Below are 23399 nucleotides of genomic sequence, written 5' to 3' on the forward strand. Positions count from 1 at the left end.
AAATATATTAATGTCATCACATTAATAATTAGGGTAATCATACTTTTCATATATTTGTTAATTTTTAACAAAAAGAATTGCTTTCAAAGTTGATAACAATTACATATTTTTTATTTAATTATTAAAATAATAATAAAATATTTATAAATGATAATAAGATACCTAAGGAATTGGACGCCACGATTGTGTTAACCTTACCGCCAAGTTTGGTTAAGAGAAATATGCATGTTTTGTTCTGTACTATATTAATTCTTCTAGCCTTGTCCCTGTCCAGTTGCTGTTCGCCTCATCCTTTCCTTCTCCACCCCATCCTCCTAGAACAATCAGAAGGTGTATTAATTCTTATTACGCTCTAAATTGTTTTGCCATTTTTGTTGCTACTGTACCTTCTGCCTTTAAAAACATACTCTATATATTACACTTTTGCAATTATTACATACTCTACTGTACCCTGCAAATGAGTTTCATTTATCCCAATTACTCTAAATTAGCCAAAGTCAAGCCTAGGGATATGACAAAAGATAATTGCGAAAATGAAATGACATGAGCATATGAGCATTTATCTCTGCTTTCTTCCAACGACAACTGGTCAATATATTTATTAAGATCTTGAAACAGGAGCACATCACAGTTCTCATGTAGAATTGAAAACCTAGTCGGGAAAAAGAGGTTATATGAGGAAATTATACGTATCAAGAATAATGATGGAGATTTGGGTATCTTTTAGACACAACAATCCACGTACAACGTCCCATCTTACTAAGCCTACCCTACCCTATTTATTATCTTATTAATGTCTTCGTCGTCTAATTACACTTACAGCCGAAGACCTTGGAGCTCAATTCTTCTCCATGTCAATATCTGGGCACATGCTTCCATCAATTCACTGTCATTTTTCATTACCTTTGCCTTCTCTTTCTTAGACATCTCAAACTCTTTTCTCTCTCTTACTTTGAATTTTTTTGCATTTACATTATTTTCTAATTTTTGGAATTTTAAATTTAGATCTGAAATTAAAATTGTTTTAAAGATGTTTTTCTTAATAAATAAAAGTAAATTTTATAGAAGAAAGATCAATACAAACTTTAGCTCAAATGAGCAAACAAGAAACAAAGCAACAAAAGCAAGCTGTAACTCAACGAGAAATACTAATGAATCAAGTACAGTTGGAAAATAAAAAAAAAAAAGATATATAGAGAAAAAGAAGTGTGTATTAGTACTAAAGGATAACAAGATCGGTTTAGAAGGAACTGGAGAAAGACAATTGGAAATGAAAAGTAAATAGTCTTTAACTTTCCTAGAATTATAGAGTTTGAGTGGATCCGAAAGTTTTATGACAACAAATTCAGGGAAAGTGGAAACAAATATTTTTTTAAAAAAATTGGAAAACAAATAATTGCATATGCATGTTTTAACCAAACAGTGAACTAGCGCACACATTAGGGTTTTTTCAAAAAATACTCTTTATGTATAAAATATTTTTTAAAATAACTCTTTTCATAATTTTAATTATTTTTAATCAAGAAATATTAATTTTTAACATAATTATCTTTAATAAAATTAGCTCATATGTTTGGATTCGTCTCAAATTGACCCATATATTTAGGTTATATTTTTTACCATTATAATTTCTCAACTTTCCTTGATAAACCATTCAACTCAAGAGCATTCCTTGCTAGAACATTCTTCGCTAGGTCAAGTTTTAAGCATTGAGCATTGATAGAAACATTTTGGGAGCATAAAAGTAGACATATTTGTTGATTATGTTATTAAATAGAATATAGTGTATTGTTTGAAACTGTTAATTTTGTTAAATGGAATTGGTAGTGTTGGTGACTTTTGGGTCAAACATTGACAAGGCATGCATAATTGGTTTTAGGTATTGGGTTTAGGGGTTTTAAGCATTTCATCAATTAGGGTTTCTGTGACTACTAATAGGGAATTACATGACTAATTTTTAAGCATTACATGATTGATTTTTAGTCGTTGAGTGAATAATTGATAGGGCATTAAATGACTATTGATTGGCATTATGAGACTGATTTTTAGTCACTGCATGGCTAGTTTATAAGGCATTCCATAATTGATTTTTAAGCATTGCATGATAAATTGATAGGGCATTGTGTGATTGATTTTTAGCCATGGCGTCACAGGTTTGTAGGGTATTACGTGGCTAATTTTTAGATGTTACGTGACTTAGGCATAGCATGACTACTTGATAAGGTATTACGTGATTGCTTGATAGGGCATTACGTGATTGCTTGATAGACATTGCGTGACTGATTGATACAACATTACGTGACTAGTTTTTAGGTATTGCTTGATTGCGTGATAAGGCATGCATGACTGTATTCTAGTCATTGCTTGGATATTAAGGCTTTTTTGTTTTTTACTCAACTTTAATGCTTGCATTATGTATCTGTTTTGTTACTTAATAAGCCATGCTTCAAATGTGATTCATTTTATATATATATATATATATATATATATATATATATATATATATGCAAAGATAGTAAAAGCTAGTTCTTGTTTTTTTTTTAATCTTCCTCGATCATTTTTGCTAAATGAAAATGTTATCTGTTTTCTGTTGCTAATGGCCAAAACAAAACAAGAGAACCTGAAAACATTGCTTCGTGTTTCAAGGGACTAGTGGGGCTTCAATGCTGGCATTAACATCCATTGTAAGTGGACACAACTGCATCATACTCAAGGCATTAAGGAAAAAAATGAGTTGGACATAATAAAAAGAAAATGTTTCAAGAAAATGATGTACGTCGAATCAGAAAAGAGTTTATTCTACGTCAGTTTCATACACAACCTATTACTGCACAGAATCAATGAACCCGGGACCATCAAGGGTGAGTTATGGTTTACCATAGGCAATACCAACGCACGTTTCTCAAAGCGTGAGTTTTTTCTAGTGACAAGATTCAAGTTCGGCTCCATCCCCAATGTTATTTCCAATCCCTATAAGGCCATCCTCAAAAGAATTCACCAGAGATACTGGGGAGTGGAGAACCAAGTAAAGCTCCAAATGGGTTGGATACGATCGAGAGAGGACAATTTGATTAGGACAAAAAGCAACAAAGATGGCCTTTCTTTTAATAGTGAATGACATTTTATTTGGTCAAGACTACAAAAGATAGGTGACTTCGTGGCTATTGTCGCTGGTCGAGAACATCAACCAGTGGAATGAGTTCCCATGGGTTAACTGTGTATGGAGTTTAACTGTGAACTACATATCAAAAGGTTTCCAAGTTCCACCAGTGAGAACAACTTAAAAAAATGTTACCATTTATACGGATTTGAATGTACGCTTCAAGCAATGTGCCCTAAGGTTTTTTATTTTCCTTTTCACATAAGATTTTATTAGGTGATTATAATGTTTTGTAATTTACTTGTAGTTTTGGGTGTTAGAGGCTATTCCTGATATCCAAATCTTCTTTAGATCTTGACATTAATCTGAAGACACTTATCCATGAATACTTAAATGGTATTGTAATGAGAGGCCCACAGGCTTCCGCAAGCTAATTGTAGATTTGAAGTGTGAAAGTAGGGTGAGGAATGAAACGATACTGATTTTTTTTGTTATAATAAGTCAACTCTCTTTCAACTTGATGACAATGTATGTTTTCGTGTAGTTGCGTGCAATAAGGACTTTGGAGCCAATTGAGGAGGAGACCTTGAAGGCATATTGAATAGACATTGATGTCTATCTATCTTAGGGGTATCAATACATTCCATTATGGTAGTTAGAGGGTTGAGCAACATTCGATCTATAACAAAGGTAGAAAATCATCACACAGTGCAAGGAGATAAGAGTTACATGAGCTGTTAAGCATAGGCGTATTACAGACGAAGAGGTCAATGCCCTTCCACTAATTTTAAGACTCCTGCTATTCAATCATTAGATGATGATCAGATGCACGACATGATGCTGCATCCTTAAATGCATATAATCTTAAAGCATCAGTTGAAACAAATGAGGATGTAGTGGAAAAAAGACTTACGGTCATTATAGCTAAAGATCTAGTGAGAGATGCAATTAATGCAGTTGGAGATCCGTGTGTCTTTACCCCTACTTATAACTTAGAACTTTACTTGATCAATCAGTTGTGTAGAAAAGTGATATGTTTCATTGAATTGTGTGTTCAACAAATCGGTAACCCAAAGGCTGAGGAATGTGGTCAAATTGAGGACTTGTTGGAACATGTCTTTAATGCACTTGATCAATATAGTGATTGGCATTTTTCTTACCTGACTCAAACACCAGTTAATACACTCCGTAATATTGGATGTCATGAGTTTGTAATGCTTTACCGATGACCTTACAAGTGCCCATTTCTCAAGGCATAATTTTATAAAATGGTAATACCATCCTTGCAAGTCTATTTCAATTGATTCATATGTCTATAGAAATCGACTACCCTGTAGCAGTTGGTTGAAAGGGTGAAAATAGTTGTAATGTCTTCGTGCTTGAACTTGTTTTTTTACGTTTTTTTCTCAAGTGGTAATTGCATAGATTGTAGTGCTCATTGTGGTACATTTCTTCAATTGCATTCTAAATGTCATGATGCTAATTAGAAATGAACATTGCATCTTCAAGACAATCAATCATATGGTGTAATTAGGTGAAAAACCATGACCACGACTCTTTATCCTCAATGTGGCTAATGCTAAATGCAATCGGATATATTTGCTGATACGCATCTTTACAAACAATAACAAACATAATACCCTTAAATCTGTTTTTTTAATGTGTCGCATCAATAGTAACTATAGGTTGCATTACAGCCTTGAACCCCTAAATATATGCCTCGTACACCCAAAAATAATATTTGATTTGTTGTGCTTGATTGGTAGCCATAGTTGTGAATGTACCCAGATTTTTATGTTCTAACGTATGGAAATACGAGGGTAGGAGTTAAATGACTCCTCTGAGGGATCAAAAATAAGACTCTTTGCATACTCCTTTGCTTGCCAAGCCTTACCATACAAAGCATTGCAATCTCCACTTGCAATTCATTTCTTCTATTATTTACTCAAGTCTCAATGGTGTTATATTATTTCCTTGTAGCTTAGAAGACATAAGCTTACCAATTAATTTCACACTCACTGTTCGGCACCTACCTTGCAAACTATCAATAATATACGTGTGTACCCTGTGGAACGTGAAAACTTACCAATAATCTCCGTTAGGCAACTTTGTTACACGCATAGTGAACTTGCATGCCTTGTCCTTACAAACAACCTTAAAACGAACATGATATGACATTTTAACTTTAATCTCGAAATGCATTTTTAGCACCAGCATGTTTAAAGCTCGCTTCAATTTAACCTTAGAAGGAAACACTTTTCCTTGGTGTAAGTAGTTATCACTTGATCTGGACTCCTTGGTGGTAACTATTTGAAAGGAGATCATATCTGCACCCGAAATAATCCATTGACAAGATATCTTGCATTTATCCTTTTGTTGATCGTTATCATCGGGTGAACGAATTTGGTTGTCACCCGCGATGGGGTTGTTGTAAATAGGGTCATCGCACTGAGTATCTTTTAAAACAATAGTTGTGGCATGTTATGTATTATCATCCATATGATTGTAATCCAAAATGTCATTATCGTCACCCTTGTCCTCCTTTAAATAGTCATCATGCCTGCCAATATAATCATCATCATTCCAATCAGTAGTGTCATCCTCTACACAGTCATCGTGTATCTAATCGATGCATTGTCATCACTCATAACCGTTGCAATGTAGTTTAAGAATGGTAATGGACTCACTACAGTCTCAGGTGACGATTACATTTGTTGGCAAGAATGAAGTATTTGGTTTGATGCCCATTCTAATTGAAATTATGTAGACAACATTTACAGACACTTTATGTGTGTACCAACCCATGTGCATATGTCGATGGTGGTTGCCATTGTTGTCAATTAAAGACTACATGGTGTGGTATGTTTGAAGCAGTATAAATCTGATTTCGATGACTACTATGTTGGACAGTTTGTTCATGTTGTATAACATTTGTATGTTGTTCCTTAACGATTACAAACACTACAACTCTTCTCTCATCTAGTAGAATATTTGCTAAATCTTTATCATCCCTAATAACTGGGCGTGAAACCCCTATGGCATGACTAAGCAATGCATGTAGCTTGATTTCATGATTTTGTGAGTTTGCCTCAACAACATCTTGAACCAGCTTCATAAGATTCGAAAACAACAAATCACTCCCAACACCCTTTACTCGTGTCTCACAACTTCTGTAAGTGTTATTAACTTAATGACCTTCATATGTAATCATAAGCTTCACATTTGGCACATCGTTAAAATTTAATAGAAACTAAATGTCACAATCAATCAATTTATTGAACATGTATCACACAATACCTAAAAACTAGACACACAATGATTAAGTCACGCAATGCTTAAAAGGTAGTCTTGTAACACCTAAGTCACGCAAAGCCTAAAACCCAGTTATGTAATACTTCAGTTACGCAATGCTTAAAACCTATCCTATAATGCCTAAAAACCAATCATGCAATGCCTAAGTTCTAGAGATGCAATAATTAAGTCACACAATGTCTCAAAGCTAGTCTTACAATGCCTAAGTCACGCAATATCTAAAAATTAGTCTTGCAATGTAAAAAACAAGTGACGCAATACCTAAAAACTAATAACGCAATACCTAATAATTAATTAATTTGTCTGCTCACAGTTAGGTTTAAGTTGCTAAAGTCATATAGTGTTTTAATTTATAAATATATCTAACCAATTTTAACCTCTCAACTTTGGGGCTATATTCTATAAATGTAAACCAATAAACCGAATAACTAAAAACATATACTTTAATGTCATCTCTGCTAATTGAGATGGCGAGAGAGCACTAGATAGAGAGATAAAAAAAATTGGGCAAAAGAGAGAAATAAGGATTTAATTTTAGAATTTTAGTTTGGATGACGAAATAGAGAAAACCGAGATCATTTAATTTGTTTGAAATTGTTGAAAAGGCATTGTTATCAAAATATGTCAAAATTTGAGTAAAAACAATTAAAATTATAATGAAGGATATTTTTGAATTGGATTTATGAGGAAGATTATTTCTTACAATTTTCTCTAATGTAATTATACCATAAACAAAATGGATATCTTAACGTGATACATCTTCTCACGTCAAATTTAATTGTAATTGTAAAAACCTATATAAGGATTTAAGTCTATTATTACTAGATCATGTGCATTTGGTATTAAAGTAAAATCTTGATGGGACTTGATTGTGATTGTAATGTGATTTTGATGAGGACATTGAGAATTTGAGTAGTTGAATTGTGATACCTTATTTTATTTTAAATTTTGAATATAATTGTTAAAATTTATATAAAGATTTAACTCAATCACTACTAACAATTTGTATTTATGTTTTTTAAGAGCAACGTAATTTTGGCTCAAAACATTGTTAGATTAATGATGGTTGGATTCAAATTGTTACACTTAATCAAAAGAATATTTATTGAAAGAGAACATACGAAATCATGAATATCCATCCTATATATGCAACTGATGCATTGAAATTAGGTGTTCTTGGATAATTTTGTTATATGCCCAACTTGGAACACCTCAACCTTCAACAGCCAACCAATTTACTCGGTTACTGTAATCCTGGCCACCATGCATGCCTCTGCTGCTCCCTTCAAACGCGGTTGACTCATACATAAGTATGGGCTGCCTGTAACCATCCTGTTAGGATAACCTTGGCTGCCGCTGGTCTTCAAAAACATTTGACTCATAACACGCATAAATACTCACAACAAACTCCCATCATATCATTCCCCCACAAAACCTTATCCCCAGTTTAATTTGTTTTCTTTTGAATTTATTATTTTATAATTGCTCTTCATTTCCATCTATTCTTTCTTACTACTGAATGATGTAAGTAAACGAACGAATTGAATTAATCCAAACATTTTTTTACTTCTTTTTAAACTAAGCTTTTCACTTTAGTCGCAATGCAATAATTGTAGATTATCGAATAATTATAGAGTAATTGATTATTGACAAATGCCAGCTAGTACTTGTACTCTACCACAAGACAATAAGCACATAATGCATTCATTTGCAATTAATGCCGGAAAGCAACCCAACAGTCCAGAAGCGCGATTTTCAAAATTTAATACGTGATACACATATATATTAAAAAATAAAATTGACATTATTTATTAAAATTTGAAAAACTAAACCAAATTAATTGGATTAATTGGGTTTGAAGAGTGAAAATTTCTCGATTTTATCATTTTGAAACCAAACTAAATTAATATTTTGGTTTCAATTTGGTTTGGTAAGATTTTAAACCAATACAAATCAGAATCAAATTAAAAATAAATAATATAATAATATTTATATAAATATAAATATTATATTGATAGCTTTTTTGTTTTAGATTTCCTAATTTGTTCAGGTATACTTATTACAATTTTAATTTTATTTCTTCTTTGTAGACTTAATTGATTTTAATTTAAACCTAGCTAATTTTTTTTATTTATATCACATCCTTTAATTTATTAGGACCCAATTGGTTCTCATATTGGTCTACTTATGCTTATTTCTGAGACACAAAACCCAAGGAAAATTTCAAATTTGGATTTTGGGATCCAATTGAGTTTTCAACCCATAAAAGATACCTTTTTAAATATCTTGATATTCAAGTTACAAAGTTACTTATTTAAAAAGTTTATATATATCTAATACAAATAATGAGTACATTATAATGTTTGTAATGTGAATATATGAATTTGTCATAGTATTCATGAATTTGATATAGACAAAATACTCAAAAAAGTTTTTGAACTATTTAAAAAATTTTAAATATTTTTTTATTTTTTTATTATATTCAATAAGTTGATATATTTTTATTTTAATTTAAATAAGTTATTAATATTTAATTAATTATCATTAATTAAAATATCACATGAAATTAACATATCACATGATATTAACATGACATTGATGTGAAAGATAAAAAATATTACATGATAATGACATCATATTATATTAATATGTCATATCATTATTTATTATTATATATTAATATGTCATGTTAATATTATATTATATAAAATAATAAACGATAATTTAATTAAATTAATCATTAATTATAATACCTTATTTTGTCCAAACCTTCTTGCTAAGAACCCATGGTGCCTTTTCTTTTTGGTATTTTTGCTTTTATTTTCAAGATTTTGTTTTATGGGAGAGATATAAAAAAACAATAAAAAAAAAGAAAAACCTGATACAATGGTTGAAGAGAAACCCGGAAGAGATAAAACAGAAAAAGGACAAGGAAGAAAAGGGAGAGAAAGTTAGAAGAAAATAAAAGATTTTGATTTTTCATTTGTTAAATGGTAAAATTTTAATATATTTATATTAGAGTATCTAATGTATTGATTGATAAGTAATTTTTTCGTTTAAAGAATAAATTTGAATCTTTCTTTTTTGAATTTAAGAAAAATTAATATATTTATTATTAGATCTTAAAAAGTATTTAATTTTATTTATTATTGAGCTGACATTTTGAAAATGCGTATTAAAGCTGTCCCATTAGCAGCTGCCTAACACAACCAGCCTTGCGAAGCCAAACAAGTAATGATAAATGGAAGGAAGATGCATTTATAACTCTGCCCGAATGCTACAGCTGTACCCAAAGCAAATTCAATTATTTCGTCTCTCTGTGTGTGGCTCTGTGCACCACACGCATCCAATTCTCAACCACTTCTTCCAGTTCATTTACGCGAAAACGACATCCATCGTTCACCCAGTAGTTCTTTCCCTTCCCCCAATGTACTCATACTCACGCATTTGCCTACAATTGGATCTGAAAATTTTTTATTTTATATCTTAATTATATCATATAAACATAAAATATTAACAATTATATAAATAAATATAAATATAATACAATTAATTAATCTTATCGTAAAATAAAATATTTATTTATATTTTAATTATATCGATACAATTAATACATGATTATTTAAAAATTTAAAAATTTATATTGGTCTTGTTTTATACAAAATTATCAAATTTGTATATAATATACAATATTTTAGAATTTGTAAGGATACTACAAAGGATACTTAAGCTTTTTTATCTCAAAAGAAAAATAAGGAAAAAAAAGAAACAAGAGAAAAATAAATAACAAAATAAGAAAAAAAAAGAGAGAGAAAGGTAAGAGAACAAGAATTGAAAAAAAAAGAGCAACAAAACAATAAAACAAAGTTTTGGTTTTTCCACTCTTCTTAGTTTTCTTATTCTCCTTTATTCTTTATTTTTTTAATTTTTTCCTTTAAAATATATTCAAATAAAAATAATATAATTTAGAATGATTTTGAGGGAAAAAAACATTATTAAGCTATATATTTAGTCAGTGAATTTAATTTTTGAAAATCTGAATTTCTGCTATTATTCTTATTTGTTTCTCATGTTTCATTTTCAGTTCTTTCATGTTTCCTTCCTTTAAGATAAGTTCTTTTCAAAAAATTCAAATAATAAAGTTTGATATTTTATTTGTAATCATAAAGCCCAAACCTGCTTTTGGCTTAAATAAAGTTTGAACACAATTAAATCAATGAATCACATTTTAAATAAGTTAAGCTGGTATGATGAGGTTAAGATTTGAAACATGATTACTTTAAATCTAAATCTATTTAAATTCGTGTCATTTTATTATGTCTTATACCAAATTGTCAGGATTACGTATAAATATTATATTGATTTTAAGGTTTAGGATTTTTAAGGATACTATAAAGTATACTTTAGTTTTTTTATTTAAAGAAAAGATAAGGAAAAAATAGAAAGAAGAGAAAAAAAATTGAAAAAAGGCAACAAAATAAAATAAAATAAGGAAAAAAATAAACTAAGAAAAAGACAACAAAACAATTAAAATCGTTTTGGTTTTTCGACTTTTCTTACTCTCCTCTATTCTTTATTATTTTTATTTTTTGGAAATATCTTCAAATAAAACTAATATAGCTTAGAATCATTTTGAGAAAAGAACATTTTTTAAGTATATAAATTTAGTCAAGAATTTGTTTTTAAAAAATTTGATCAAAAATATTTTGAGCTCTTTTGAATCAAAACAAAAGGAAGAAGGAAGATTAATATATTTACTAAAAGGAGAATAAAAGTAAAATAAAAATATGAATTTCTACTATTATTCTTATTTTTTTCTCATGTTTCATTTTCACTTCTTTATGTTTCCTTCCTTTAAGATAATTTCTTTTAAAACATAATTTTAAAAAACTTTTTTTAAAAAAATCAAACAGTAAAATTTGATGAACAAATTGGCATTCTTTATTATTTTCCTTTGTTTCCTCCATTCTGTACTTTTTACCGTTTTTCCTAAATATTTTCAAATGAATACTTTCACAAAAGAAACAAACATATTTGATCTAAATGTTTGGATTTTTAATGTGACTAAAATGTTTTAATTTTTTTTTGAAGAAACAAAAGGAGAAAGGCGGAAGAAAAAACAATAAAATCATTAAAAAAATGAAACTTTTACACCATATTTTTTTTGGTTTTTTCTTCATTAATTCTTATTTTTTACTAAATAATTTGTTGAAAAATATCGAATATAAAAATTACTCAATTTATATTTTCAAAATAACAAAAATGAACCTGTATTAATAGATGAAAAAAATAAAGCTGTTTTAAAATATAAATTTACAACAATAATCTATGAAATCTATTCAATGAAATTTAACCTTACAGTACTGCACTGATAATCAGCTAATTTCTTGTAAAATCTTACATGTTTGATTCAATTGGCAGATGGTTTGCTCCATATTAAGTTAATTTAGGTTTTCCAATGGATTTTGGGGGAAAAAATTGAACCAAAAATTGTTGAGTTGGAGTCCTGAAAACACATGTAAATTATTATTGACAAGTACATACATTTTATTTTTAGACCCAATATTCAAGTGCAAGGAGATTTGGGTTAAAAGTATTCGCAGTAGTGTAGTGCATGCCATCCCACCTTCATACTCTTCACATACCCTGATACTTATTTTTTACTATTGTTCATACCCAAAACCCGACAAAACATAAGACTGGATGTCTGTACACTTCAATTGTGTTGGAGTTCGGACCAACACTTGGTCATGAAATCTTTGACCTGCAAAATTAGCTGGGAAGCCTCGGGCAATTCTGGAAATAGGTAAAATGCGTGGATCATGTGGGGATACTCCGATAACGTCGCTTTTGTACCGGATTTTCTCAACCACTCATAGTACCTCTTCTGCCAATCCTTCAATGGGTCAAAGCCACCCACTACCACCATCGCTTCCGGAAAATCCAGGCCCGACATATCCGCTGCATTGGGTCCGCTCACATTCACCGCTCCATGATCTCGGTCCGACCCCTCGGGCAAGAACGCCTTCCAGCACCAATCTGTTCTTGGCACAGACACCAGCAACGACCCCACAAGCTGCTCCTCCGCCTCCGTTCTCTCCTCTCCTCCAAAAAATGGCTGTATGGAAACTAGCCCCATCACCTTCAATGTCTGAAACCCAGTCTGGCAAGCCCGGACAGCCACGTGGTGAGCCAGGTTGGCACCTGCACTGTCTCCGGCTAAGAAACACCGTGACAGGTCAGCGTTTTCAGGTAAGATAGTGGCGCGGTTCTCATCTAGGAACTTTAGAACGTCAAATCCGTCGTCGTATTGAGAAGGGTAGATGTGTTCAGGAGCGAGTCGGTAATTGACGGAGATAACGAAAGCAGGAAGCTTGCGGGCGAACCTACGACAAACGGCGTCGTATGCGTGGGAGGCGGGACTGAGGCAGATGAAGCCGCCTCCATGAAAGAAAATGACAACGGGAAGGAGGAGATCGGAGGGGAGGGAGGGAGAGAAGAGGCGAAACCAGAGATTGCGGGTAGCATCGAGGGTGGTGTCAGAGGAGGAGACAGAGTTAGTAGGTTTGGGGTTAGGGGGGGCTTGGAGGTCGAGGAAGCGGAGGAGGCGGCGGTTGATGGTGCCATTGGGGCGGCAGGCGGCATCATTGAGGGTGGAGATTAGGGCGATGGAGATCCTAGTTTTCCAAGGGAGCGATGGTTTGATGCGTTGATTAGTCATGTTTTGACGGACGTCCGGAGTTGGTTGAAAAAAAATACTTTATAGTCCTATAACTAGTGTAATTAATAAACGCTACCTGGGCCGGTGAGGGTGGGACCACGTACCTGCACAGAGCAATCTCTATATCTTACTTTATTAACTCATTTACAAGAATAAAATTAAATAGTTATCATATACTTTAATTTATTATAAAAATAAAATTAAAAAGTCATTATGTAAATTAGTTTATGAAATAAAATAAATTTACTATTATAATTAATTTTAATATTTGATTGAAAAAAATAATTTTAGAATAAAAAAATATTTAATAAAAATATCTCTTCTTATTATATTTGAATTTTAATTTCAAATATATATTTTTTATAATTTATAAAAAATAATAAAAAATTATATTTGAAACTTTTAATATAATTATTTATTTTGTTTTAATTTTTTTATGTTTATGTTATACATTTCACATCAATAAAAAATAGATAAATTTTAAATATATAATCATAAGTCTTTTATCAATTAATTAAATATGTCTTTTGAATTAAAAATGTAAATTTTTAATTTTTAAATTTATTTAAAAAGGAGTAAATTACAAAGAAAGTTTTTTCAAAATGAGTTCGAAGCTATCATATCCATATGTCACGCGGTAATTCTTCAAACCACCCTCCGTGCGGCCTTAGATTCAACCTTTATCCCGATACTAGAACCCAAGTCAGCCTTAATGCTTTAGCATTCGCCCAGCAAGCACCCAGCACTCCCACAGGCAGTACACTGCCTTCCGACACCTGCACTTGCACCCAAGGACTTTAAGCCGGCAAGCAAACTTGCATAAAAGGAAAAGGAGGAAAAAAGAGGAGAATGCTGAAAATAGAAAAGCTGAACTTTTATTGAATGAATTGAATGATTTACACAAAGTACAAGGGGTTATTTATAGTCAATTTTCTCCAAATATTTCTCTCCAAAATATTTAGGAAGGAAAGTTAAAATTTCCAGCAGCTCAATACATCAAAAGAGTGGGTCTCGTGGGCCGACACCATCCTGCGCCCCCTGGTGGGTCTGGGCCGAGCACAGGCTGTGTGCCTAGGCATCGGCGGGCTGGGGAGCAGTGGCCCCACGTAGGCAGTCTGTCTAGGCATGTGTGCGGGTCCGTGCTGCGCCGCCTGCCGAGCCATCCTGCGTGCCGCGCACCCTGTTGGCCGATAGGCCCCGAGCTGCGTGTGCTCGCCTATGCTGCGCGCCCCTGCTTGGCGGCGCATCTCGGCTGGGTCGGCAGGCCCTGGCCTGCGTACCGTGCGCCCCTGCGTGCCACGCACCCGCTGTTGGGCAGGCGGCCCCGAGCTTGCGTGCTGCGTACCCATGCGTGAGGTAGGCGTGCCGCGTACCCCTGCTGTGCGGGCTGTCACACCTGCGCGCAGTTCTGTCTGACTCTGTCGGCAGCTCGCCCAGGAGCCTGTGCTGTACCGCCCCTGCTGCACTGCACTTGCCTTACGCTATTCAGTGGGGGTCCTTTCCCAGCAATACTCCCCCGCATACCGGCACTTCGAAACATCCTTGGGACACCTCTAATGCGTTGAGCTGTGGTCCGTGACACATATACCACCGGCTGCTAATAAAAGAAATGGCGTGTTCAAGAACCATGTAAAATAAGTTCACATCAGAGTGCTGGCAGGGGCAACTCAATAAATTTAAAAGCTTAAAGTAAAATATTCAAATTAGATATTTTTTATTAAAATTAAAAAAATTATTAAAATTTTATTTTTTTAGCTTTTTCTGATGCAAAATATTTAATTGAACTTTTGTAATCAAGTTCTTCTAATATTTTTTATTCAATTGATAATATAGTCAATCTATTTAATCTTTATTGAGACATTATTGATCTTAAATAAGATTTTATTAATTTTAGTTTTGAAAAACTTCTTTCTCCTGAAACGACACTTATTGAAATTGTTAACATTATTCTAAAAGTAATATATGCATTTGGAAAAGAATTGAGTCTTTTTATATGATTAAGTATGTCAATTGAATTGTTTTCTTCCATTTGCATATTTTCTTTTAAAATTTTTAACTCTAAAAATAAATCTAAACCATTAATATCATATTAGTTGTTATATTTTAAGGAATATTCGAGATTAAGGTAATATTTTTTCAAACTATTATCATCTAATAACTTCAATTTTTTATCGCTAAATAGAAACCAAAAAGATTTTCATATATGTTAAATTGTTCAAATCTATTTTTGAGTGAAAAAATTGCTTGATCTAATATATATAAGAAGTAATCAATTTTAAATAATTCTTCAAGAGATTAAGTTATTTCATTATCAACATTCTCATCAAATTGTTTTTTTTTCTACGAATGATAGGTATATCATGAAATTTAAGTTTTATATTCATTTTAGATGCAATTTCTTTAGAAGATATCATAATAGGTGCAAATCTTTCTTCTTTATATTTTTCAAAAATATAAAGAAGACCTTTTAATTGTTCTATGACAACATCAATTCCCATATATTTTGATTGCAAATTTTTGCTAACAGAGTTAACAAAAAACAATATATCATACCAAATAATCATGGCCAACAAAAACTCAAAATTTTCAAGCTCATATCTTGCTAAGCAATTAATTTCACTTTTAGTTTTAAGATCTTTGCTAACTTATGCTAATTTCAACAAAGCATCTCTTATTTGCAAAGATTGGAATCTTATTGCTTTAACACTTTCAATACGACTGTCCTAACGTGTTTGTGATAATGATTTAAGAGTTAGAATAAGTATATTGTATTAGTCCCAATGGAGTGCTAGAGGGGGGTGAATAGTATTAAAAATTTTAAGTTCAGTAATCTTTGAATTATAGAGCTTTTAATCAATTATAGGAAAATGAATGTAAAGGTTATAGTGGCTGAAAGACACCAACTAGGAAAGAGTAAAGAGAAGTGGATAATGCAAGATTATTTATAATAGTTCGGTCCCCTTAACCTAGATCCACTATCTTGATCTCCTAATTAAAGATTTCAATCCAACTTTACTAAACCAGTGGCATTAACATCTTCCACTAAGCTTTTACAAGATGAGCTTTCAACTCTAATCCCTTATAACAAGCTTTAAAGTGTTTCTCATACTTTAATTTCTCAAGAAAAAGAAGCAAAATAAGTACAGCTAAGTACAGTTACACGTCTGGATAGATTACAATTAAATTCAAACACTTTTTCTAGATTTAGAATGAAGAACAAGTGCTTTTGATGAAGAATATTTAGCTTTTTGCTTAAAGTAGCTCTTTTTTCTTTAAATCTATTTTGTTTGACCGTTGTGGCTTCCTTTTATACTTGAATAGTCAAATTTTTCTGTTGGAGATAGTTTCTAACTTTTCGAAACAACTCTGATGCACTTTTAGCAGCTATTTTGTCCTTTAGTGTTTAAATTCAAGAAGGGGAACAAACTTCGACTAATTGATTACAGGAAGCTCTAACCGATTATAGCTTTTTTATCTTCCACTATATTGCTATTGAGTTCTCTATTCTAACTGATTATAAGATACTCTAACCGATTACAAACTTTCAGTTTTCGTTATTCTCTACACAACAGTCTTCTTCTAATTGATTAGCTATTCCCTTAACTGATTGAAGTTTTACTTTTTTCAACCATAACCGATTAAAACCAGCTTTAATCAATTATAAATTTTTTGAATTTTGAACTTTTCCACTTTGACTCTTCAACGATCAACTATATTTTCAAATTTATTTTTAGCGCTTGAATATATTAGGACCTTGTACTTTAACCAATTAACCAGACTTCTTAACCAATTAACATATATCTGTTTTGCTTTAGCTTATCACACAGCGATGCCTTAACCGATTAAGATCCCTAATTAATTAGTTACTAAGGTTCTGTTTTTGTTCATTACTTGCTCTTTCCCTTTTTGATTGATTAACTCTTCTTTAAATTCAACAAACTTCTTGACTTATCCTTAATTATCAACTTTGTTAGGGCTATTAAATTAAATCTTGCATACTTAAATAACAAGATTAGACATTAATGAATAAGGAATGTTTTGTTATCATAAAAAATATATGGAATCAACATATTATCTTATAAAATTTTTCGTCGTTTGGTTGAAGAAGAAAATAATTTTGTTTCTACTTTCACTTGCCAACAAAAATATCAATTCATTTTGTACATTATGTCCAAGGTAATGAGTATGAACTTTATTGTTTTTAATGTGTCAAATATGTTCTTGCATCATTGTATCAAAATTTGTAACCATTTCAATTAGACTTAAAAAATTTCCATTACTTTCTTAATAGATCTTTTCATTTTTTCCATGGGAAGCCAAATTGTATTTACCAATAGTTTTTAGTATATTAAGAATTCTTGTTAATATTTTTTTCCAATGTTCTTCATCTCTTTTTATTTGTTCTTGAACACTTTTATCAATTGTTTTATTTTTCAATAATCTTATTTCTAAATCAATTCAATAACTCATATTAGTAATATGCTCATTACTCATTTCATGACTTTTAAGTTTAATACTAAGGTTTCTCTAATCTCTGGTGCCAACATTTGCTAGTTTACTTGTATTAGAAGCCAAATTTAACAATTTGCAATAAAAACAAAATACTTCATCTAAATCTTTTGAATAAACTAACAATCTTCTTTATTATATACCTTAATAATCTACAAGTATGCTAACAACAAGAATAAGCGGGTGAGTGTCGGCAATGGAAAACAGTATAAAATGTTAAGCCCATAATAAAGACTCTGTAATATTGGGCCTGATAAAGCTCGAAAGTCGACCCCCACATGCTGGTGCGGTCTTGAATTTTTATTAATAAAATTACTTGGGAAGTCCTTGTACTATGACATTTTGTCTAATTTAGTTTTTCAATGCAATATCATAACAATTTAGTTATTCGATTTTAAGAATTGCTTGAATTTAATCCTTCCTCTTAATGGCATCGACATCTAATTTTGTTTTTAAAAGGGAAGACCTCAATGCTAATGTGGAACCAACATGATAACATGTCATATGGCACAGACATGATGTCGTAGCACTAATAGGATGACATGACAATGTTGAGTAGCACTTGCATGCTAATATGTTAGTGTCACGTGACAGATCAAAAAAATATTTAAAAAAATTTGTGCCATGTTATAGGGATTAAATTAAAAAAATATATATAATACAGGGACTAAATTGAACAAAATTGAGATGTTGAAGGATTAAATTAAAAAATATATTAAAAATACAAATATTTAAGTAGATGATTGATATACTTATTTATAAGTTAAATATTTAAGTGTAAAAAATTTATGATGTTAAAAAATATATAAATATTTTCTTACTTGATTATTTAATTCTAGAATATATATATTTTAATCTATTTTCTTTACAAAAATTAAGTTTGAATTCTCTTTTTATAAAAAATTCAAAAAAATTTCATACCTCAAGCTAAATTTAGATAAATAACTTACATTATGTTGAAAGAAAATAATATACAAAAACTAAATAAATTCTTTTTTCTTCTATTTATAATAGTATACAAATTTGAAATTTATTTGACTTAGTTTTCTACTTGAATTGAACTAAAATTAGCAAAATAGGTTGATTTAGTTTTTTTCTTTTAAAATATAAAGAAGAGAGATATAGAGTTAGCGACGATTATAAAAATAATTTTTTATTCTGACTTGTTTAATTTGGGCATGATAGACCTCTTATTACACCCATAGAACTTGAGCTACCCTACCCTTTCAATTTTTTGTTCATTTCTTGTACCTTTATTTTGTTTAATATTTCAAGTTATATTTTTTAAGTTGAAATTTCTTAGATTAAAGATTGCATTTATCATTGATAGAGTGAAATATAATTGTAAATATTTGTACCATTTTATTTTGTACTTACAAATTATTTATAGATTCAAATTAATAATTTAAATTTAAATTTAACAGAATTTAATAGTGGTATTTAAACTTAAATAAAATCATTTTAAAAAAAAACTTTGAGTAAATTTAAATAAAAGGTAAGTTGAGTAAAGGTTGAATAATTCTAAAAGAATGGGTATTTGTAAATTGTGAAAGTTGTAACTAAATCAACCTATTTTGCTAATTTGATATTAGCTCAAATTAAAACTATGTCAAATAAATTTTAAAGTTTTACTATTATAAATAGAAGAAAAAAAGAATTTATTTAGTATTTTTATCTTTTTATATTATTTTATTGTAATGTAATGTTAGTTATTCATTTAAATTTGACTTTAGGTATAAATTTTTTTTATAGAATGAGAATTTAAATTTAATTTTTACAAAAAAAGTAAATTAATATACATATTCTAAAATTAATATAAATCTTTTACAGTTAAATATTTGACTTATTAATAATTATATCTATTATCTACTTAAATATTTATATTTTTCAAATATATTTTTTTAATTTAATCCCTTGACATCTAAATTTTGTTCAATTTAATTTTTAAATTATATATTTTTGTTCAATTTAATTTTTATACTATGGCATAAATTTTTTTAATTTTTTTTTATTTATTACGTGACATCGACACATCAACATAATACCATGCCATCATTTGATGTTACGTGGTATGTCAAGTCATCATATTGATGCTACGTCATTAAAATGTGTCAGGTTATTACTAACATCATCTCTTCCCTTTAACTTCCCTTAACTGTAAATTAGATATGGTTTGAGAAAAGGATTAAATTGAAATAATTTTTAAAATTAAAAAATTTAATTTTTATAATTTTGAGTAAAAGAATTCAATTAAATAAAATATCCTAATACAAAGACTTTTAAATTATTTTGAACCATTTTTTTTAAGAGTTTATTATAAATAGAGTGGCAGATTAGCAGTCGTATTATAATATTTGCTCTTTGGCTTTTTCATTTTTTCTGTGGATTCCCAGCTGAGCAAACAACTCAAGAAAAACTTTACTCTTGTGTGAAATACTAGAAGAAAGAGATTCCGAGAGAAGAGAGAATGGGGAAGAAGATGCTGAATTTCGAAGAACAGTGTCAGATAGTGAACATGTTGAAATCGTCGTCCGAACAAAAGTCAATCGAAGAGACAGTCACTGAATTCTTCAACAATTCCAAGCTCCGCCAATTCAATGTCTGCTATTCTCTCTCCCTTTTATTGCAGGTCATTTCGCTTCTCCTCTTTCTCTCTCTAATTTCCATGTCTCTTAGCTTCTCTCTAGGGTTTTAGGGTTTTGCGGATTTGAAATTTCACTCATATCTCATCTGCTTACTACTTTTAGGGTTTATTTCCGAGTTATTATCTAGCTGTTCAGGGGCTGTGAACTTATTACTTGCCATTTAAAATGAAAATGCTAGCGAATTACCGAGAAGTTTGTTTGCTTAGTTGTTCTGGCTGCTGTGGCTTTTGGGGGAATTCGGTAACATTGTGTTAGAATATGGTACTAGAGAATCTGAACTTGAAATTTGGGTCAATGACAGTGGAATAGGATTGATATCGGATAGAAATGCTCACTGCGTCTGCTAATCTTCATAATTACTTTAGATCTATGGTTCTATGTGGTTGAGTTTGTTTTGTTTATTTGGCAGAAGAAAGTTTGTTTCTGATGTCAATGTGTCATGCTGGTCTAACAGGTTAAATTATGGTTATCATTCACTCATTTTTCTTTTCCTTCCTGAGATATATAGGCATCAGCATTCTTTTAATTTGTCAAGTAGCCTAAAAGGCTTTGCTTTGTAGGAGTGATTGCAAAGAGAAAGACAGGGATTTAGGAAGGATATTTCCTTTTCCTGTACCGTGCTTGGTAGGAAATATGGATAAGTGGTGACAGAATAAAATTGTTTTAATCCATAGCTTGGTAGCATTGAAAAGTGGTTTTTCTTTTTAAAAAATAAGTGGACTATACTGTAAATCTACAATACTTAATTTATATAGTGCTTATTTTTTTCCTCAAGTCTTCCTACTTGGGAAGATTATTTTTGTTAATATGGACAAAAAAGGCAATCACTTATATCAAATTTGAGTAAAACTAATTTTTTTTCCTCTTTCCAAGTTCCACCCACCTTCCTCATCTTGCGCTTCTCTCATTTTAAAAAAATCCTAAATAATAAAAGAAATACTAACTACTAGGTTTTTATTTGGTTTGTTTGGTTTAATATTAGGTATAATAGGGGAAGAGATTAGAGAATGAATTTAAAGTGGAATTTATTCATGAATGTGAGGGAAAATAACCTAAAATGCAAGGGACTCTATTTTAGTTAGGTTGTTTTTCTCCAGATCTGTTCACTTTTGAAGATACTTAATTGGGTTTGCAGCAAAATTGTGAGTGATAATTCTTTACTTTGCATTCAGCTCTTGTACTTCTATTGTTTAAGGTTCAAGCTTAACAATGGACTTTATGTCGGTTTGCTGTTAGAATGTATTACATATGGTATCACTATAGTCATTTGACTGTTATAGAATTTTTGGGTTTAGGAAATGGTGATTTGGATTTGATTGTTGGTTAACAAGAACATTGAGAAGTGCTTCAGTTATGTGCTATAAGTTTTTGAGTTTTATTTTACCAGTAGAACATGTTCTATAAGCTTAAATCTTGTCAGGTATTACAGGTTTAGCTAAGGCAAGTTCTAGCCATTAAAAACACCTTGTAACCCTCCAGGCAAGGTGCAGGCCTTTGGCACCTACTGGCACCTTTTTGATAAGGCGAAGGCACATAGTGCCCTCCTGTTTTATTGAACTTTTAATTTTTTTCTTGTGAGCTACTTCTCAATTGAAAATAATGAAAATACAAGTGTCTCTTTCTTTAAGGATACAGATTGGGGTAATATTATCCATGTGTAACTTCCTGTGTGATGTAATAGCTCCCTGTTTAGCATTTAGATCTTCCACAATTCAATGCTGTCCGCCTGATTAAATTTGTAACTTTTAATCAAGTTTTTTAGTAGTTCTTCACCAAGTGAGGATGTCATGCCAACATGTTTGGGTTGATTTACTAACTGGATCTTGTATAATTCCAGGATAAAATAATGCTCAGTTCAACTGAACGATTGGTTGCATGTGCTATTCTTCATCGAAGCTATTCCTCTCAAAAGTCTGCCGCAAACCCATTTATACCTTCTCTTGTAAATGTAAGCCAAGTTTATTATCCTTGTTATGCTTTGTTTTAGCAAGTTTGGCAAATTTTTATCTCTTTATATATTATAATATTCAGGCATAACCATGTATTGAGAGAGCTCTATTGTGCCTATCTTTATTTGTTGCTTATTTAGGGTAACAAAAGCCATATGTTTCTCTGGGTATGTTCAGGCAAACATGCTAGGCTATTAGGGGCAAGCCTGTCATTGCAAATTTTTCCTTCTTATTTTGCTTTGTTTGAAGACTTGAAATTTCTTGTGCCTTTGAATGCTACTATTCTATCATATTTAGCGTATCGTAGTTAGTCAAAGAGGTTTTACTTCTTTGTGATTGTGGAACAATAGACAATTTTTTTTTTAGAGAAACCGAACTTGCATCACTTGTATTATTGTTGCCCATATCATGTTTTTTTTTTTCCTTTTAAATAGAATCTTATTTTATTATTTTTATACCTTTCTTTTGTGTGTCTTTTATTTCTTCTGGATTTCACAGGCTGCATGTGATGATGGAGCTGAAAAATATGAGAGGGCATTTGTTCTCCATTTGCTAAGCAACTCCAATAAAGAGGTTTGATTCATTCTCTCTCTCTCTCCCCATTTGCAAGAAGTTGGGGGATTATTAAATTAGTTGCATTGTCTTGGACTCATGTTCATGCGTAAGAAATGTTGATCAACAAAACAATAGGGCATGGGGGATTTGGATGTTTTCTATTTTAGGAATCTGCTTGCAGAAACGTATATTTCTTCAACTGTTGATTGCATAAAATGGAAGAATGAAATTGAGAAAAAAGGCATGTTACTTTGGACTTCTCTGTCCTAGCAATTTTTCTTCATTTTGACAGATTGCAGGACATGGGTGTGCCAAAAATGTAAAAATTTTGGTTTTCAAAAATGCACAAATTTGTAAATGTGTGGTTTTGTGTATATGGAATTTGGATGGATAGTTGTTGATTTTTGCAGGAGTTTATCATGTAAGAGTTGGTCCCTGTCCTTTTGCTGTTGGGTTAGATAAATGCTTTCTAATATGTATAGCTGATTAAAGTGTTGAATTTTTCATGCAGTTTCTTAAACAGTCTGCTTCAGATTACATCAATAATTTTGATCCTTCATCTCAAGTAAGTCAGTCATGTAAATACAACTTTGTTTTGTAGGTTTTTT

The 23399-nt window shown here is 31.0% G+C and overlaps 2 protein-coding genes, 1 non-coding gene and 1 pseudogene across 3 annotated transcripts in view; 2 read left to right on the forward strand and 2 right to left on the reverse strand.

The window, feature by feature from the left end:
- Positions 1 to 11902: 11902 nt before the first annotated feature.
- On the reverse strand, positions 11903 to 13147 carry CXE18 (carboxyesterase 18). The gene has a single exon (XM_021418339.1). It carries the CDS (start codon positions 13131 to 13133, stop codon positions 12129 to 12131), a length of 1005 nt encoding a protein of 334 aa, XP_021274014.1. The 5' UTR covers positions 13134 to 13147; the 3' UTR covers positions 11903 to 12128.
- A 1376-nt stretch (positions 13148 to 14523) lies between these two features.
- LOC149527628 (uncharacterized) lies at positions 14524 to 18159 on the reverse strand (annotated as a pseudogene).
- Positions 18160 to 18766: 607 nt separating this feature from the next.
- On the forward strand, positions 18767 to 18859 carry LOC149527629 (small nucleolar RNA snoR8a). Its single transcript, XR_016350822.1, has one exon. It is a non-coding gene; the product is annotated as a small nucleolar RNA snoR8a (small nucleolar RNA).
- A 1117-nt stretch (positions 18860 to 19976) lies between these two features.
- The window catches only part of LOC110429138 (CCR4-NOT transcription complex subunit), a 7667-nt gene continuing 4244 nt past the window's right edge, over positions 19977 to 23399 (forward strand). Inside the window, exons 1-4 of the mRNA XM_089785746.1 lie at positions 19977 to 20271; positions 22125 to 22235; positions 22735 to 22809; positions 23303 to 23356. Coding sequence (XP_089641872.1) covers positions 20110 to 20271; positions 22125 to 22235; positions 22735 to 22809; positions 23303 to 23356 — 402 coding nt within the window. The 5' untranslated portion in view covers positions 19977 to 20109. The remainder of the gene's footprint in view (positions 20272 to 22124; positions 22236 to 22734; positions 22810 to 23302; positions 23357 to 23399) is intronic.

This window comes from Theobroma umbraticum, unplaced genomic scaffold (genome assembly GCF_002168275.2).
Source record: "Theobroma umbraticum cultivar Fairchild unplaced genomic scaffold, ASM216827v3 scaffold_44.0, whole genome shotgun sequence".
In the NCBI taxonomy this organism is placed as follows: Eukaryota; Viridiplantae; Streptophyta; class Magnoliopsida; order Malvales; family Malvaceae; genus Theobroma; species Theobroma umbraticum.